At 42.2% G+C, this 18,872-nt stretch overlaps 1 protein-coding gene across 6 annotated transcripts in view; it reads left to right on the top strand.

Moving 5' to 3' along the window:
• EMID1 (EMI domain containing 1) overlaps positions 1 to 18,872 on the top strand; it is a 170,736-nt gene that overhangs the window by 134,238 nt on the left and 17,626 nt on the right. For all 6 annotated transcript variants that reach the window (XM_056528738.1, XM_056528735.1, XM_056528736.1 and 3 more), the window contains 2 exons: positions 51 to 95; positions 2,093 to 2,137. In XM_056528738.1, the coding sequence (XP_056384713.1) occupies positions 51 to 95; positions 2,093 to 2,137 (90 nt within the window). The remainder of the gene's footprint in view (positions 1 to 50; positions 96 to 2,092; positions 2,138 to 18,872) is intronic.

The raw sequence follows: 18,872 nt of genomic DNA, 5'->3' as shown, positions 1-18,872 counted from the left end.
AATTATTTCAAGGTAATGACTATGACTTACAGATCTGTCTCGCACTGTAGGGTGCACCTGGCCTGCCAGGAGAATCTGGGGCAAAAGGGGAAACGGTAAGCATTTTTTATGTCATCATTCCCATTTTTTACTTCTGTGTCTTTTCTCTTGACTGACTCATAGTTAATTGAAATTGTTTTTTTTTTTTAAATACCTCTCAAAGAAAAATAAAAGCACTGGAAATATGTAAAATGTATAGAGTAAAATAAAATTCCTTAATTTTAAGAAAACAAACAAAAAAAATATTTTTTGTCAGGCTGTAGATTGGCAAAAGTAAAAAAAAGATCTAGATGTTCAACTCAAAGTGTTTCTGATGGGTACATTCACTTTTGAGTCCTGGACACAGTATATACGCTTAGGAAATAGACCAAAAGGTACACTCACCCTTAATGGGGTACTCCAGTGGAAACCATTTTTTTTAAATCAACTGGTGGCAGAAAGTTAAACAGATTTGTAAATTACTTCTATTAAAAAAATCTTTACCCTTTCAGTACTTTTTAGCAGCTGTATGCTAAAGAGGAAATTCTTTTCGTTTTGAATTTCTTTTATGTCTTGTCCACAGTGCTCTCTGCTGACACCTCTGTCCATGTCAGGAACTGTCCAGAGCAGGTTTGGAATGGGGATTTTCTCCTGCTCTGGACAGTTACTGATACGGGCATCAGGTGTCAGCAGAGAGCACTGTGGACAAGACAAAAAATTTATTCAAAAAGAAAAGAATTTCCTCTGAAGCATACAGCTGCTAAAAAGTACTGTAAGGGTAAAGTTTTTTTTAAATAGAAGTCATTTACAAAATCTGTTTAACTTTCTGGCACCAGTTGATTTAAAAAAAAAAAAAAAAAAAAATGTTTTCCACCGGAGTACCCCTTTTTAAGGATCCATTTATGGCCCTGAGGACACAGGACATATTTATTTTTGCACTTTCGCTTTTTTCCATATTTTTTCCCATATGAGGGCTTGTTTTTTGCACGACCAATTGTTCTATTTAGTGACACCTTTTATTTTACTTAATTCTTGTTTTTTGCACGACCAATTGTTCTATTTAGTGACACCTTTTATTTTACCATAAAATCCACAGCGCAACCAAAAAATTATTTATGGTGGGAAATTTATAAGAAAACCACAATTCTGGAACTTTTGGGGGTTCTTGTTTTTACGCAGTGCACTTTATGGTAAAACTGCCATGTTATCTTTACTCTGTGAGTCAATATGACTAAAAAGATACTCACCTTTACACGCTTTTTATTATTGTACTACTTAAAAAAAAACCTCAAACTTTTTAACATTTTTTTAATTTAATTTAAAATTGCCCTATTCTGACCCCCTTTTTTATTTTCCGTATACGAGGCTGTATGAGGTCTAATTTTTTGCACCGTAATCTGTAGTTTTTATCAAAAAGTCACATATATGCAAAAGTGGTACTGATTACTTCTAATAATTTTTTTCAGAGATCATTAACATAATATTTTAATATTTTTTATTGGAGGAGGAGCTTACTAACTTTTAAAGGGGTATTCCAGGAAAAAACTTTTTTTTTATATCAACTGGCTCCAGAAAGTTAAACAGATTTTTAAATTACTTCTATTAAAAAATCTTAATCCTTTCAATAATGATCAGCTGCTGAAGTTGAGTTGTTGTTTTCTGTCTGGCAACAGTGCTCTCTGCTGACATCTCTGCTTGTCTCGGGAACTGCAGAGTGTAGAAGAGGCTTGCTACGGGGATTTGCTTCTAAACTGGGCGGTTCCCGAGACACGAGTCATCAGAGAGCACTTAGACAGAAAAGAAGAACTCAACTTCAGCAGCTCATAAGTACTGAAAGGATTAAGATTGTTTAATAGAAGTAATTTACAAATCTGTTTAACTTTCTGGAGCCAGTTGATATGTAAAAAAAAAAATTTCCCTGGATAACCCCTTTAATAAAACAGCCAGGACCTGCGGTCTATGATGCGAATAGTAGCCACCTCTAGTGGGAACTTCAGTGACAAGTATATCATGATTCCCTTTAACAACCTGTCTGTTGATCTATGTTTTTTTTTTCCTTTCCATATCTTCAAAGGGCGCTCCTGGGCAGAAAGGTGAACATGGGGAGAAAGGGGAGCCGGTAAGAATCACTTTATTTCCATGCTTCTTTCAAATGCTCCATTTTCACACCACCTAACCACCATTGGAGAACCCTGCCATATGCTGCACAGAATAATAAAGTAGATCAAAGATCCAAAGAGTACTAAAGTCTCACATCTCACATATATATCACTGCAGGGAAGGAGCACATCCAATATAGATAGCCAGGTGCATGCAGGATTAGACCCTTGTAGTCAGGGGTCCACAATTCATACGCACGGAAGATTACCACAGCACTTAGCGGAACGTTTATTCCACCAACATATTTAGACAGGTGACCTTTCAGCGTCCTCACAGAGCTTACACATGAGACGGATATGCTGCAGATTTTGATGTTTATACGCTGCTGCAGAATATATAAGGATCTGCTGCAGACTTAATGCTGCAAATAACAATGTAACTAAATTATTGAACACAGCAGATCCTGCACATGTAATGTACCCTGTGTTTTAGTATAAGTTTATGCTTATGTTTAAGCTTATGTGAAACTGTCCTTATAAGAAGACACTCTAGAAGGGGCACATGGAATTTAGGAGTTCAGTTACTGATTTGGCATTGAGGCCCAGAAGCTATGCCTCTTTTCCCCTGTTAGTTTGGAAGTTATATTGCGTATAAACAAATGCCTTGAGCAGACATTCCAGATTTTTATAGCAAGTATTTTATAAAGTTGCTTTAAAGTTTCATTTACATCAAAGTGTAACCTTATTTGAAGATAATATACTTACCATTATTGTAGAACCCTTAACAAGTAGTACTCCCGGATCGGGTGTTTGGTTTAGATTTTTAGCAACATTCCCATTCTGCCTTTTATTTAAATAAACAAGCAAAACCTCTACTTACCTCCTACTGCTCCCCCCAGTTCCTTCATTGTCCTGCTGCAGTCCCTAATGCACTTCTCTTCTTGGTTCTGATTGGTGGAGCAGCAATGTGACGTATTGAGCCCTGGCATTGGTCGTCTTCCTGATGCCAGCACTCAATACGTCACTTTGCCGCTCAACCAATCCAGTCTGAATTGGGACATTACTGCAACCAGTGATGTACAAGAGATTTCTCCACACAGTTGATGAGTGGGGGTGCTGGGAGTTGGTTCCCCTTAGATCTAATATGGAGTACAGGCCATTCATTTTTACTGGCTAGATTATTACTTTAGGCTTCCTTCAGGCATACTTTTTGCATGGCATTTTTTTTTTTGCCTTGAAAAAAAAACTGTCACAAAAAACTGCACTTTTTATATCTTCCTCCGTGAGGCAGCTTTTGTATTATTGTTCCTAAATTAGTATGTATTTATGCATTTTTCATTGTATTTCTTACCTAGGTTTTATCATTACAAGTTCTATAATTCTTTGATCATGTGAATCTATGATTTCTAGGGGGGGGGGGGGGGGGGGAACACACATGCATAAGCATACATTTTTGCTAGGGTTCAAAAAACTGCATCTGAACCATAAAACATCACTCAAGGAAGAAAAAAACTCCATAAACAGGAAAGCATTGTAGGTATAGCATTTCATATCTTCCTATTGACTCCCAACTAACATCGCCCATGGCACAAAAAAGCCAAGCATCGACCACAGCAATTTTAACCATCAAACCATGAAGCTTTATTGATAGCACAGCCTAAGCTTACATGACATAGCCAACATAACAGTAAGAAACAAGGTCCATAGACCTGAACATGTTCAATAAAAAAACAGGTACAATGCGGAATAAAGAATACCGGCATCATTAAAGTGTACCTGTCATTAGCAAAAACTTTTTATATAATGTAGATAATGCCATTATATGTATATTTGTAATATACATTGGTTAAAAAATTTGTATATTTTTGGGTGAAAACATGCTGTCCCTGCAGCTATTGCCTGTGTCTCTCTATGAGGAGGAGAAGTAGAACTCTTCTTGTTTTCTGGCTTGTCAATCATCCCGCTGTGTGAGCCGGGGGTGTATCACAGAGCCTCAGTGCTTATCTTCACTGCACAGAACCCTGCTTGTCCTCAGTACACAGATCCCTGCTTGTCCTCAGTGTACAGAGCCCTGCTTGTCCTCAGTGTACAGAGCCCTGCTCGTCCTCAGTGCACAGAGCCCTGCTCGTCCTCAGTGCACAGAGCCCTGCTCGTCCTCAGTGCACAGAGCCCTGCTCGTCCTCAGTGCACAGAGCCCTGCTCGTCCTCAGTGCACAGAGCCCTGCTCGTCCTCAGTGCACAGAGCCCTGCTCGTCCTCACTGCACAGAGCCCTGCTTGTCCTCACTGCACAGAGCCCTGCTTGTCCTCACTGCACAGAGCCCTGCTTGTCCTCACTGCACAGAGCCCTGCTTGTCCTCACTGCACAGAGCCCTGCTTGTTCGCACAGCACAGAGTACTGCTTGTCCACTCACACATCCTCTATTTGGTCTCCTCACAGAGAGAAACAGGCAACAGCTGAATTGACAAAAATATACACATTCTTAACCAGTGTATATTACCAATATACATATAATGTTATTTCCTACATTATCTAAAAAGTTTTTGGTAATGACAGGTACACTTTAAAGCAGATGTCAAATTGTACAGTAAGGGGTTACAAGAAATAAGCAAAAACATGAAATGAAACGTATTTCTCCCCCCCCCCCCCCCACAGATAACCATATTGAAAACAATGACATACAGTGTTGCATATTGGGGCAGTGGGGTGAAAATAGCCAGGGTTACCAGACAACATTGAAGCGATCGACTGTGTCGTCACGTATAGCCGACAGCTTCTATTTAGCATGATGGTGTTCACTCGGTCTATTACCCTGTGGTACACTAATAATAACTGCATCCATTGAAAAGCCACATAAATGCAGGCAGCTAGCAATATATATTGGGACATTTTAAAAACATGGAAAGGCATCCAACTCGGCTGATATTCCAAGAGATAGTATGCAGGAGTCCTCAGAATGTGACAGTTCAAGACTGAAGAAAGCAGATCAAGAACCTGCCTTCAAAAGTCGACAGCCACCAGACAACTCCATCAAACTTGGTGCATAGTGTCTCTGGAACCACAACCACGGAAACACAATGGGGAAAGCAGTCAGATAGATAGCGTGTCTCGCAGGTACACCCTATGCAATATCTTAAGGGACGTTTCTGCGAGAGAAACCTGCCAGCTGCCCTTGCTTATGACAGTACAGCCCTCCCGCCACTGCCCCAAAGAAAGGGTGGAGTGTAAGTTCCTTTCCCAATCCAACATAAATTTAAGCTTCACATCCTTAGGTGGAGCATTAATGTGACCATACAGAATAGATAGCAACCAGGTATGTCTGGGGTGTATATCACATAAGCCTCGAAAAATTTGGGAACTACCTGAAAACCCCTCTGGGCCTGTGAGGCATAATATGACAATATTTGATGTGCCCTAAAATGTTCCCTAGTGGGGAGGTCATGATGCGACCTAAGGGCCTCAAAAGAAAGAAGAGACTTGCCTTGTAGGAAGTCATGCATCTTGGTTATGCCAGAGGTGCCATTGGAAGGAAACAGAAGAGACAACAGGAAAGAAGAGAGGATTACTAAGGAAGGGTAGAAGAGGAGAGAGTAAAGGCTGCAAAGAAAATTTGAATCATACTTGTGGTCAGAGAGAGAGGGAATAAAGAGTCACCTGAGCAGAAGAGGGGAGCAGGGAAGAAACCAAGCAAATAGACCACATAAGAGCAGAAACAGAATAAGGGGATAACAAGGATTCCTCCAGGCCCACCTACCTTGGAGCCCCGCTCTTGGCATGGATCAGGGCAAGATGTGCCAATCTAGCTGCGTTATAATATTTTAATAGGTTTGGGACAGAGACCCGCTCTCTTGTTATTGTACACAACCGACCTACCAATGCGCGAGTGTCTATGCACCCAGATGTAAGCAAAGATATCTTTCTGTAAGGATAATAAATCTCTTTTGGGCACTGGGAAGGGGAGAGAGCAGAATATGTATAACAGACGGGGTAAAACCAACATATTGATAACATCAATCTTATCCACCCAGGAAACGTTAGGGAGGTGCCACCTCTGGAGGCCTGCTTTTATGGCGTGATATAATTACGTTTAATTAGCAACATAGAGTGGGCCAGGAAGTTGTGAGCTTAACCCCCAGATTGGGCAGGCCAGTTGAGGAATTCTGATACCCAAAGTTAAGAGAAATGAGGTTCTGGACCAATGTGGGGACATTGCAGTACAAGGCTTCAGATTTTGTGGCATTAACTCAAAGTCCCGCTAATTGTGCAAAATATCTAGCAACTGAGAGAGATTGGGAAGAGAAACAAGAGGGTTAGTGATAAGTAATAGGGTAAGTAGTAGATCATCAACAAAGAGGTTACATTTGTATTCTGAGGATCCCACTGTCACCCCCTTGATATCTGGATTACCCCTAAAAAGCGCTGCCAGGAGCTTCATCATTAAAGGGGACACCTCTGCCGAGTGCTCCTCAATATAGGTATCGGCTGGGGAAATGTGGTCTGTAGCTTCAAATATGCAGTCATTGCTAAATAGAGATGTTGAGAAATAGAGCTGCGCTTGTCTGCTCCACAACTTCCGACCACTATTGCACCCCTGTGCTATTGGACCCGCCGGTCCCGCCCTGGCTTCACCTTACAAACTCAGACTCAGTCTACAATTAAGCACCTGACGGTGCGAAACGCGTCAGATGTTCCGGGTCTGTATTGTGACTCCTTGCAAGCATTAATAAAGCAAGTTTTATCTGCATATCTGGTGCCCGACATTCTTCGTTTAAATAGAGATGTTTCGGCACCCATTCAAAAGGGTCCAGAGATACCAAATTTGGACAGGACCACAAACAAATAGGGCCAAGATATGCTATCAAAAAATCCTTTTCTATATTCAAGGCTAAACCTACCATAAGTGACTCGATGTTATTGGACCACTGGACCGGATTTAAGATCTTACGTATATTATCTGGCACCTGACGCCCCTGGATAAACCCCACTTGGTCCATGTGTATCAAGCCAGGAAGAAATTTGTTAAGGCGAGCAGCCAGAATTGAAGAGAGGAGCTAAGCATCAATATTAAGTAGAGCTATTAGTCTATAGTTTACCGTATGCAGATGATTCAGGATGACAGTTATAAGGGCATCAAGGAACTCAGTCGGGAGTGGAGAGTCAGTTATAAGGGCATTGCAATGAGCCGAGAGATGAGGCAAAAGAAAAGGACTACATTTCTTATAATAAGCTGCAGAAAAACCATCGGGCCCTGGAGACTTCCCTAATTTCAAATGTGCGACAGCCACCGAAACCTCTTCAGGAGTGATGGGGGCTTTCAAACCCTCTAAAGCTACAGAAGAAAGAGTTGGAAGAGGAATTGATGACATTCCCTAAAGTACATAGAGAGGGAAGAATGTCGAGCATAAAGTATGCTAGGTAACAAAAGAGTATTAACTAGAACCTAATCAATCTTGTTGAAATGTCGCTGGACAGGGGAATAGTAGGAATAACCTCTAGCCGACCCATTATGCTCTCACCAAATGTCAGCTAAACTATTATCCATGAACAGCTTCTTTACCATACTATGTTTAGTCCCGGATATACGGAACGGGGCATCGTTAGAGGCAACGATCAAGTTTATCATTAAATACAAGGTTAAAATCTCATGCTCAAATCTGGGTATGATAGGTCAGGCATGCAAGTTTAGCACCCATAGTACTATAGAATAGGCACATCAGTAGGAGCATATGAATTAACAAGGCAGAGTACTCTTTCATTCATGGTACCCAAAAAGATCAGGTATCTACCTCAGTATCAATGATTATCTCTGTGATCTCATACGGTAGCGAGTTATGCAAAAGAGTCAAACCCCCCCTACATTTTAAACATGAAAGGACATATAGGCACGTCTATAGAATCTATGGAAGAATTTAGGGTAAGATATCTTTGTAAAATGGGACTCCTGTATGCATATAATATCTGGGTGTATGCGAGCATAATCCTTAAATGCATTTCCCGTTTGCCAGGCAAATTAAAGCGCTTTATGGGAAATTAGCTTACACATAATGCTGTGTGAGAAAATGCATCAGTGCTGGCATAGGGGGAAAGGAGCCGATAAAACCCCCAGTCCATCCAAGAGGGTGGAAGCCCCACTCATTTGGCCAAGGTTGTGACACAGAAGAAAGTATGGTTAAGCACCTGTACAAACATAGGGAAATAACAAACAAAAACATACAAAACGCCTATGTAGTGGAAAAACAAATCGCCTACATCCACGACTCATCCTACTTCCTCCCTTGGTCAGGGATATATGGGACACATTAGTCCAGACCGCATCCAGCCTCAAGGACAGTTAGAATAGGAAAGTCCAACTTCGATCTCCAACAACCTGCAGAAACAAGTAGCCAAAAAGAAAAGGGAGAAAAGAAGAAAGAAATAGGGAAAAAGAAGGGAAAGAGGAAGGGAAGTAGAAAAGGGGAAGAGAAGAAGGAAGCGAACAAAAAGAGGAAAAAGGTAGAACAGAGGGAAGGGGAAAGAAGTAGAAGGAAGAGGAAGAGGTGGAGAAAGGAGATAATCCATCTGGATCTAGGATATAGTCCTGGGCGGCATCGAACAAACAAGTAGTACCCATAAGCAAAGTCATTGTAAGCAATGGCAAACAGCAATATACAAATATATTTGTAATGACGAATATTCGTGTTTTTTTTTTTGCGAATATATGCAAATATGTGAATATCGGCACTTTCAGTAAGAGGACACTGATCCCTCCCTTCTTTTAGGTAAAATATGTAAATGCGCATGCGCACTATGCATATTTCATAACGAACTTTCGCATGGAAAAAAAAAAAAAGAGAACGAATATGCGTATTTCGCAAACATAGGACGAATATGTGTCCATATATTCACTAAATATCGCTATTTGACACCACCCTTTATAGTCACTGAACAGGTACACAATAAGGCCTTCTTCACACTAAGGGTCTATTCACATGGCAGAATTTCCACATGCGGAATTCCACACAGATTCTGCCTCAAATAACCCAATAGACAACTATGGGATTCCGCACTCCCATTCACACTTCTGAATTTCCGTATGCAGATTCCGCATGGATTCCACACGGATTCCTCGCAAAATCTGCACAAGCCAGAAACCACCCAAATGAATGCTGAAGCGTAATTGGTGCAAATGTGCTGACATTCTGCCGTGTGAATAGACCATAAGGTGGAGATTTATTGCATCTTTCATTTTTTAAAAGGCCTCTGAAAAGTAACACTCCTATTGGTTGCTATTGGCAACTGGTAAACTTTTCCTCCACACAAATTTAGATAAATTCCCCCCATAGTTCTGTTTTAGCCTTTTGTTCAGGATTGTTGAAAACACCATGAGTTATTGTCATGAACGGGGGGGGGGGTGACAGCTGGGAGTAGTGAGCTCTAAACGGTCCCCAAGACAACTTGGAGCTGGTCCAGCTACAAACGGAACTGTACAAAGTCGGGGAACAAGTCAGGAACATAACGGGAATACAATAACCAACAAACAGATATATGAATACAAACAAGGCAAGATATAGCATACTAACAGGTCAGGAAATCAAGAGCACTGTTCACACTGGACTCAAAACAAGGAACACACTAGACACCCCACTCAAATCATGGAGGGACATCAATACCAAAGCCAAAAAGGCTCCTAGCCAGCGGGCACTCCCCACCGAGCGATCAAGATACTAGCCTAGGAGGAAACAAAAATCCTAAATACAAGCAAGCACAGGTACAGACACAAGACTAACTACCTCCTAGATAGACGGATTAGCGCACGCTCAGTAATTTTATCCTAGGAGATCCAGGATCAAAGAAAGACAAAACAGGACTGACAAAATGCACAGTGTGAATACAGACTCAGGAAACACAAAGCATATGCAGAACTTACCATACAAGAATACTAAAATCCAACAAAGTACTCAAATAAGGCTAGATAAAATCTAGATATCAAACAGGACAGATAACCATGGTTAAAACTCAGGATATGTGCTCAAACAGACAAAAGCTAAGGTGCATCATAAACAAGACATGGTCAGAGTACAGGTTCTACTAACCAGCCAAGAACAGCACCTGAAGAGGCCTTAAATATCCTCCCAGTGATGAAGTCAGGAAGGTTAACTCTTCCCATGCCAGGGAGAATTAACACAGAAACTGTTCAGACACAAACCTAATGTCTGAACAGGACCCAGGAAGTAGAAAAACGCAAAACAGAAATAAATTGACATTACAGTTATAGTGTGTTTTTAATGTTTCTTTGTTTTGTTTTGTTTTATCATCTTGTTACCCTTAAAATAAGCAATTTTCTGCCATTATTAAACCCTTTAGAGAAGCCCATGGGAGAAACACCCATTTAAAAAAAAAAAAAAGACTAATCAAAAAATTAAAAACATTTTGTATGTAGCAAGTTTAATGCACTATAGACTCTACAGTAACATCTGGCTACAAATGGTTACTTTATAACAAATATAAACCAGCAGGACACATATTTCAGCTAGTCTGGCACAAAGGTTAGAAATGCAACATTTTGCTGAGTTAATAAATCAATCAGTCATATATGCAGGCAGATATACCCTCTATGTACCATGATGCTCAGCTTGTGTTTGGTATGATGGGTCCCCTGATAAAGACAGATACAGCTGTGGGGGTTCCTTTTTCTTACCCACTCCCCTTTCCCCACAGCCTGTTTTTTAACCCTTTCATTGCATGTAACACTTTCTTTTCTGGAGAATTGCAGCTATAAAGATATTGCAGAAGATTTATCAAACCCTGTGCAGAGGAATAGTAAAGCAGTTACCCATAACAACCAATCAGATTGCTTGCTTAGTTTTTAACAAGGCCTCTGAAAAATGAAAGAAGCAATCTGATTATTTGCTATGGGAAACTGGTTAACTTTTTCTCTGCACAGGTTTTGATACATTTTCTGAAGTATTCATGTTTCAAGATATGTAAATAGATTTAGCTTACCACTTGCAAGTATATAGGATATGTATAAGAAAAGTATGCCTTACTACCACACTTGTTCTGTATTATTACTGAGATAAAACAAAAGCCATGGCAATATGTGTTCAAATGATACTGGTAAAAGTGTACCTGTCGATTCAAAAAAAAAAAATAAAAAAAAATATCTGACATTAAACTAAGAGGCAAGCCAAATGCATACAGGGTAGGGTCACATGTAGCGTATATGCTGTATATTTCACGCTGCAGGAAATCCACAGGGCAATGGGAAATATGCACCGTATTTTGCTATGAGCGGACACACAGGGCTTCCCCACTGCGGCCTTGTGTGTCCAGTGGGGTTTGGAGGCAGACTCACATCACAGTGGCCGAGGTGCTGAGCCTGCCTTCAAACCTTACTGCGCACACAGAGCTGCGGCGGGGAAGCCCTTTGTGTCTGCTCAAACTATGCTGTGTATTTTCCGCTGCCCAGCAGATTTCCTGCAGTGTGAAATACACAGCATATACGCTACGTGTGACCCTACCCTTTGGGGATGTTCACATGTCCTGATCCTCTGTAAGTTTCCCACTGCGGGTTTAATGGGAGACGTCGGGGAAATAAAATGTATCCCCTATCCACAGATACTCATCCGTCCTTGGCATGCTCTGGGCCCCACCCTTGGAGACGGGCTTCAGTCATGGTCTACTCAACAAACCCCGTGATTTGCTTGAGCGCCCCTTTAAGTCCCAGTAAATTTTCCAAATCTGAAAATCCATAGCAGATTACTTCATTGGAGCCTGCTGAATATTTTCCACTACAGAAAACCCGACATGGCTTAAACCTACAGCAGGAAACCCGCAGACGATCAGGATGTGTGAAGCACTCTCAGGGTACGTTCACACGAGCGGATTTTCACAGCAGATTTCGCTGCAGATCCGCTGGGGAAACCCAGCTCTATGCTGTCTTTACATGTGCCTGCTCATAGCAGCAATACGCCGCTACAGGCAGACACACTGCGATGTGCGAGTCGCAGTATTCTCGCACATCGCAGGAGCTCTCTGCCTAGCTCAGAGCAGGGAGAGCGGCCGCGATGTTCGAGTACGCCGCGCACATCGCTGCAGGGTGTCTGCTCGTCACGGCGTATTGCCGCTATGAGCAGGCACATGTAAAGACAGCATAGAGCGGGCCTTCACCAGCGGATCCGCAGCGTAAAATACGCTGTAAATCCGCTCGTGTCAACATACCCTCAGGCTGTATTCACACAAGCAAGTCCCAGCCTGATCACAGAGTTGATATCCCAAACTGACCGCTGTAAGCCTGGGTCACCAGGCCCCCAGTCCGACCAGGGCTTGTGGCCTTAACCCCTTAATGACATAGGATGTAAATATACATCGTGGTGGACAGGGGTCCCCTCACCTGCCTCCGTCTGTCCTCCCTGCGTCTTCTTCTCTGGTCTGCTTTCCAGCAGACCAGAGACGTAGATCCCCGATAACACTAATCAGTATCTGCAATGGAAAGATTACAAAAAATAGTCCCCAGTGGGGATATAAAAAGTGATAAAAAAAATAGTAAAAAAAAGTTTTAAAGAAATGTCAAAAATGAAATTGCCCCTTTTTCCCATTTTACCCCAAAAAGTGTAAAAAAATTATTAATAAACATATTTGGTATCGCTGCATGTGTAAATATCTGAAAATATAAGATATAATGATAATGACCCTGTACATCATATTTAAAAATGTCTTTATTAAAAACTAATACTATATAACATATATTCAATCGTGGTACCAATAAAAACTACAGATCATGGCGCAAAAATTAGCCCTCATACATCCCCGTATACAAAATATTTTGAGAAAAAAATTGAAATAGGGCAATTTTAAGCGTACTTTTTTTTGTAAAAAGCTGTTTTTTTAAAGCAGTACAATAATAGAAAAGTATCTAATCATGGGTATAATAATTTTAATCATATTAACCCACAGAATAAAGAAAACATGCCATTTTTACTATAAAGTTTACAGCGTGAAAATGAAACCTTCCAGAATTGCAAAAATGCTTTTTTTTTTGTTTTGCCATACATTTTATGGTAAAATAGAAGTACAATTGGTCGCGCAAAAAATAAGCCCTCATATGGGTCTGTGGATGGAAATATAAAAGAGTTATGATTTTTAGAATGCGAGGAGAAAAAAAACGAAAATGCAAAAATAAAATTTCCTGTGTTCTTAAAGGGGTACTTCGGTGGAAAACTTTTTTTTTAAATGAACTGATACCAGAAAGTTAAACAGATTTGTAAATTACTTCTATTAAAATTATCTTTACCCTTCCAGTACTTTTTAGCAGCTGTATGCTACAGAGATTCTTTTTTTATTTTATTTCTTTTTTGTCTTGTCCACAGTGCTCTCTGCTGACACCTCTGTCCATGTCAGGAACTGCCCAGAGCAGCATAGGTTTGCTATGGGGATTTTCTCCTGCTCTGGATAGTTCCTTATACGGGCATCAGGTGTCAGCAGAGAGCACTGTGGACAAGACAAAAAATTAATTCAGAAAGAAAAGAATTTCCTCTGTAGCATACAGATGCTAAAAAGTACTGAAAGGGTAAAGATTTTTTAATAGAAGTAATTTACAAATCTGTTTAACCTTCTGACGCCAGTTGATTTAAAAAATAAATATTTTCCACCGGAGTACCCCTTTAAGGCCAAAATGGGCTGTGTCCTCAAGGGGTTAAAGAGAAAGGGGTATGCCAGTGAAAAACAAAAAAATTGAAAACAATCAATTGGTGCCAAAAAGTTAAACAGATTTGTAAATTACTTCTATTTAAAAATCTTAACCCTTCCAGTACTTATCAGCTGCTGTATACTACAGAGAAAGTTGTGTAGTTCTTTTCTTTTTTAGCGATCCAAAAAAGTGATGGATATACCTTTTTTTTTTTTTTTTTGTAGGGAGGGTACCATTAAAAAAAAAATATATAAAAAAGATACAGTAGTGATGGAAAAAATTGTATTTAACGAAATGTATCTTTTTTATAATGACATTTTTAAAAATTTTTAAACAGGGATCAATTTATGTGTGCGGGTAGGGCAGCCAACAATGTGTGTGTTTTTCCCTTTTTTTTCTTTATTTTTTTACATTTTATAGGTAGTACTACTACTCCCAGCATGGAAAACACTGTTCCATAATGGGAGTATTAGTACCTGTACTAATTGACAGATCCTCCCAGGTGTCATTTCTGACACCCATTGTAATCCTCTTGTATAATGTATAGATGCGGGTGGCCAGCCACTGTTCTAAGGTCCCCTGCACTGACATATATATATATATATATATATATATATATATATATACACCTATTCATATTTCCCGCTGAGAGCTGTGATTGGCCAGATGGTTACAGTCAATCACAACTCTCTGTGGGAAAAATTAATAGGTGTATATATATGTCAGTGCAGGGGACCATAGAAGAGTGGCCGGCTGCCCGCATCTATACATACAGGAGGATCACAGTGAGTGTCAGGAGTGACATCCGCTGTGATCCTTCCTTAACTGCAGGTACTACTACTCCCAACATGGAGCACACTCTGCTCCATGCTGGGGGCTGTAGTACCTGCATTAATAGACAGATCGCAACAGGTGTCAGAAGTGACACTTGCTGCAATCTCTCCATTAATGCAGGTACTACAGCTCCCAGTATGGAGCAGAATGTGCTCCATGTTTGGAGCAGTAGTACCTCCAGTTAAGGACAGATCACTGCTGGTGTCACTCCTGACACCCGCTGCGATCGTCCTTCATCCTTCATCCCTGAGATGCGGAGCGTCTTTCTCCTGTGCTCGCATCTCTGCTCTGTACTTCGGACAGCCACTCACTCATTCATATTTCCCGCTGAGAGTGGGGATTTGCTGCCACCATCTGGCCAATCCCCAATAAGTGAGGTGAATTTCTATTCACATCACTGGCGGGCTCGGAGTATAGTGCAGAGATACGAGCGCTGTATAGAGCCGCTCCGCATCTCTGCTATATTATGGACAATTGCATCGGGTGTCAGGAGTGACACCGTCTATTAGTACAGAAACTACTACTCCCATCATAGAACAGTGTGTTCCATGCTGGGTGTAGTAGTACTATCTAAAAAAGATAAAAAATAAAGAAAAAAGTGAAACACACTCACAACATTTTTATTATTGTCTGCTCCATTTTTAGTGCCCTACCCGCACACATAAATTGAGCACTGTTTAAAAATTTATAAAAATTTTGTTACAAAAAATATAAATTTTGTTAAATACATATTTTTTCATCACTACTGCATCCTTTTTTTTTTTTTTTTTTTGGCGCCCAACAATTTTAGAGATCTGTGGGGATCACAGCACCTAGACGTTTTACTGATAAAAATGTATATGTCATTGTAACATATCAGAAGTTTTTTTTAAATGAGAGTTACACTTACTGCTTATAAAATGAACAGATTCATTTAAGAGAGATGTGACCAAAGAGAACCCTTTTTTTCTCCTCCAGCAGAGAAGGTGTTACTATGCGTCAGATTAACACGTAGAGTGCATGTAATTTCATGACCATGTTACTAATATGCCGCTTGCTGATAAGCACTAATTATGTTATTCTCTGCTAACAATGATTGTTATGTTCCCACTCTGCAAAGAAGTGAATTGAAACGGCACACAATTAAGGGCTTGTTCACATCTGCACTACGCTTCCCATTGTTCTGCCCCGCTGTAGGAGAATAATGAAAATAATGACATTGCGGAATCTGTCACACAGCATGCAGGACGGGGAATACAATGGACCCCATTTAAGTCAGCACGGTTTATGTGTGCTGCTTATCACTGTTATTCTCATTGATCAGGTGAATAGGGTCTTAAAGGGGTACTCCGGTGGAAAACTTTTTTTTTTTTTAAATCAACTGGTGCCAGAAAGTTAAAAAGATTTGTAAATTACTTCTATTAAAAAATCTTAATCCTTCCAGTACTTATTAGCTGCTGAACACTACACTTTTTGAAAGAATGTTTGCTATGGGGATTTTCTCCTACACTGGACAGTTCTTAAAATGGACAGAGATGTCAGCAGAGAGCACTGTGGTCATGATGTATGCAGAGACCTCTGTGTTCCAAAAATAAAAGAATTTCAACTGTAGCATTCAGCAGCTAATAAGTATAGGAAGGATTAAGAAGTAATTTACAAATCTGTTTAACTTTCCGGCACCAGTTGATTTAAAAAAAAAATAAAAAAAAAGTTTTCCACCGGAGTACCCCTTTAAGTCCTGAAATCTTTATAGGCTGTTCTTTTAAGAAATGGTGCACCTGCCAAACTGTAACTCACTGAAAGGGGTATCTCCTATCCACAGGTTTGGTGATAAATGTCTGATTGTTGGGGGCCACACAGTTTGGAACCCCACCAATCTCTAAAATGGGATCCCAAGAGTGATGGTCAGGTGTGAGTAGTGTTATTCAAAGTCTACGGATAGAGTTATCTAAGTAGAGCACTTAACGCTACATTTACACTGCGCAGATTTCCCCCAAAAAATAAAATAAAAATGCTTTGCAGGACACCAGAATTAGGCTACACTTTTTTTGTTGTTAAAAACTCTGCAACCAAATGTTAGTGTTACGCCGAGCGCTCCGGGTCCCCGCTCCTCCCCGGAGCGCTCGCTACACTCTCTCCGCTGCAGCGCTCCGGTCAGATCCACTGACCCGGGGCGCTGCGATTCTGCTTCCAGCCGGGATGCGATTCGCGATGCGGGTAGCGCCCGCTCGCGATGCGCACCCCGGCTCCCGTACCTGACTCGCTCTCCCTCGGTCCTGTCCCGGCGCGCGCGGCCCCGCTCCCTAGGGCGCGCGCGCGCCGGGTCTTTGCGATTTAAAGGGCCACTGCGCCGCTGATTGGCGCAGTGATTCCAATTAGTGTCTTCACCTGTGCACTTCCCTATATCACCTCACTTCCCCTGCACTTCCCTGCCGGATCTTGTTGCCATTGTGCCAGTGAAAGCGTTCCTTGTATGTTCCTAGCCTGTGTTCCAGACCTCCTGCCGTTGCCCCTGACTACGATCCTTGCTGCCTGCCCCGACCTTCTGCTACGTCCGACCTTGCTTCTGTCTACTCCCTTGTACCGCGCCTATCTTCAGCAGCCAGAGAGGTTGAGCCGTTGCTAGTGGATACGACCTGGTCACTACCGCCGCAGCAAGACCATCCCGCTTTGCGGCGGGCTCTGGTGAAAACCAGTAGTGACTTAGAACCGATCCACTAGCACGGTCCACGCCAATCCCTCTCTGGCACAGAGGATCCACTACCCGCCAGCCGGCATCGTGACAGTAGATCCGGCCATGGATCCCGCTGAAGTTCCTCTGCCAGTTGTCGCTGACCTCACCACGGTGGTCGCCCAGCAGTCACAACAGATAGCGCAACAAGGCCAACAGCTGTCTCAACTGACCATTATGCTACAACAGTTACTACCACAGCTTCAGCAGTCATCTCCTCCGCCAGCTCCTGCACCTCCTCCGCAGCGAGTGGCCGCTCCTGGGCTACGCCTATCCTTGCCGGATAAATTTGATGGGGACTCTAAGTGTTGCCGTGGCTTTCTTTCCCAATGTTCCCTGCATCTGGAGATGATGTCGGACCTGTTTCCCACTGAAAGGTCTAAGGTGGCTTTCGTAGTCAGCCTTCTGTCCGGAAAAGCCCTGTCATGGGCCACACCGCTCTGGGACCGCAATGACCCCGTCACTGCCTCTGTACACTCCTTCTTCTCGGAAATCCGAAGTGTCTTTGAGGAACCTGCCCGAGCCTCTTCTGCTGAGACTGCCCTGTTGAACCTGGTCCAGGGTAATTCTTCCGTTGGCGAGTATGCCGTACAATTCCGTACTCTTGCTTCTGAATTGTCCTGGAATAATGAGGCCCTCTGCGCGACCTTTAAAAAAGGCCTATCCAGCAACATTAAAGATGTTCTGGCCGCACGAGAAATTCCTGCTAATCTACATGAACTTATTCACCTAGCCACTCGCATTGACATGCGTTTTTCCGAAAGGCGTCAGGAGCTCCGCCAAGATATGGACTCTGTTCGCACGAGGCGTTTCTTCTCCTCGGCTCCTCTCTCCTCTGGTCCCCTGCAATCTGTTCCTGTGCCTCCCGCCGTGGAGGCTATGCAGGTCGACCGGTCTCGCCTGACACCTCAAGAGAGGACACGACGCCGCATGGAGAACCTCTGCCTGTACTGTGCTAGTACCGAACACTTCCTGAGGGATTGTCCTATCCGTCCTCCCCGCCTGGAAAGACGTACGCTGACTCCGCACAAAGGTGAGACAGTCCTTGATGTCTACTCTGCTTCTCCACGTCTTACTGTGCCTGTGCGGATGTCTGCCTCTGCCTTCTCCTTCTCTACCGTGGCCTTCTTGGACTCTGGATCTGCAGGAAATTTTATTTTGGCCTCTCTCGTCAACAGGTTCAACATCCCAGTGACCAGTCTCGCCAGACCCCTTTACATCAATTGTGTAAACAATGAAAGATTGGACTGTACCATACGCTTCCGCACGGAGCCCCTTCTAATGAGCATCGGATCTCATCACGAGAGGATTGAACTTTTGGTCCTCCCCAATTGCACCTCGGAAATTCTCCTTGGACTTCCCTGGCTTCAACTCCATTCCCCAACCCTGGATTGGTCCACTGGGGAGATCAAGAGTTGGGGGCCCTCTTGTTCCAAGGACTGTCTAAGACCGGTTCCCAGTAACCCTTGCCGTGACTCTGTGGTTCCCTCAGTAACCGGTCTCCCTAAGGCCTATATGGACTTCGCGGATGTTTTCTGCAAAAA

This window comes from Hyla sarda, chromosome 1 (assembly GCF_029499605.1).
Source record: "Hyla sarda isolate aHylSar1 chromosome 1, aHylSar1.hap1, whole genome shotgun sequence".
Classification (NCBI taxonomy): Eukaryota; Metazoa; Chordata; class Amphibia; order Anura; family Hylidae; genus Hyla; species Hyla sarda.
This window is presented reverse-complemented; position numbering and strand designations above follow the sequence as displayed.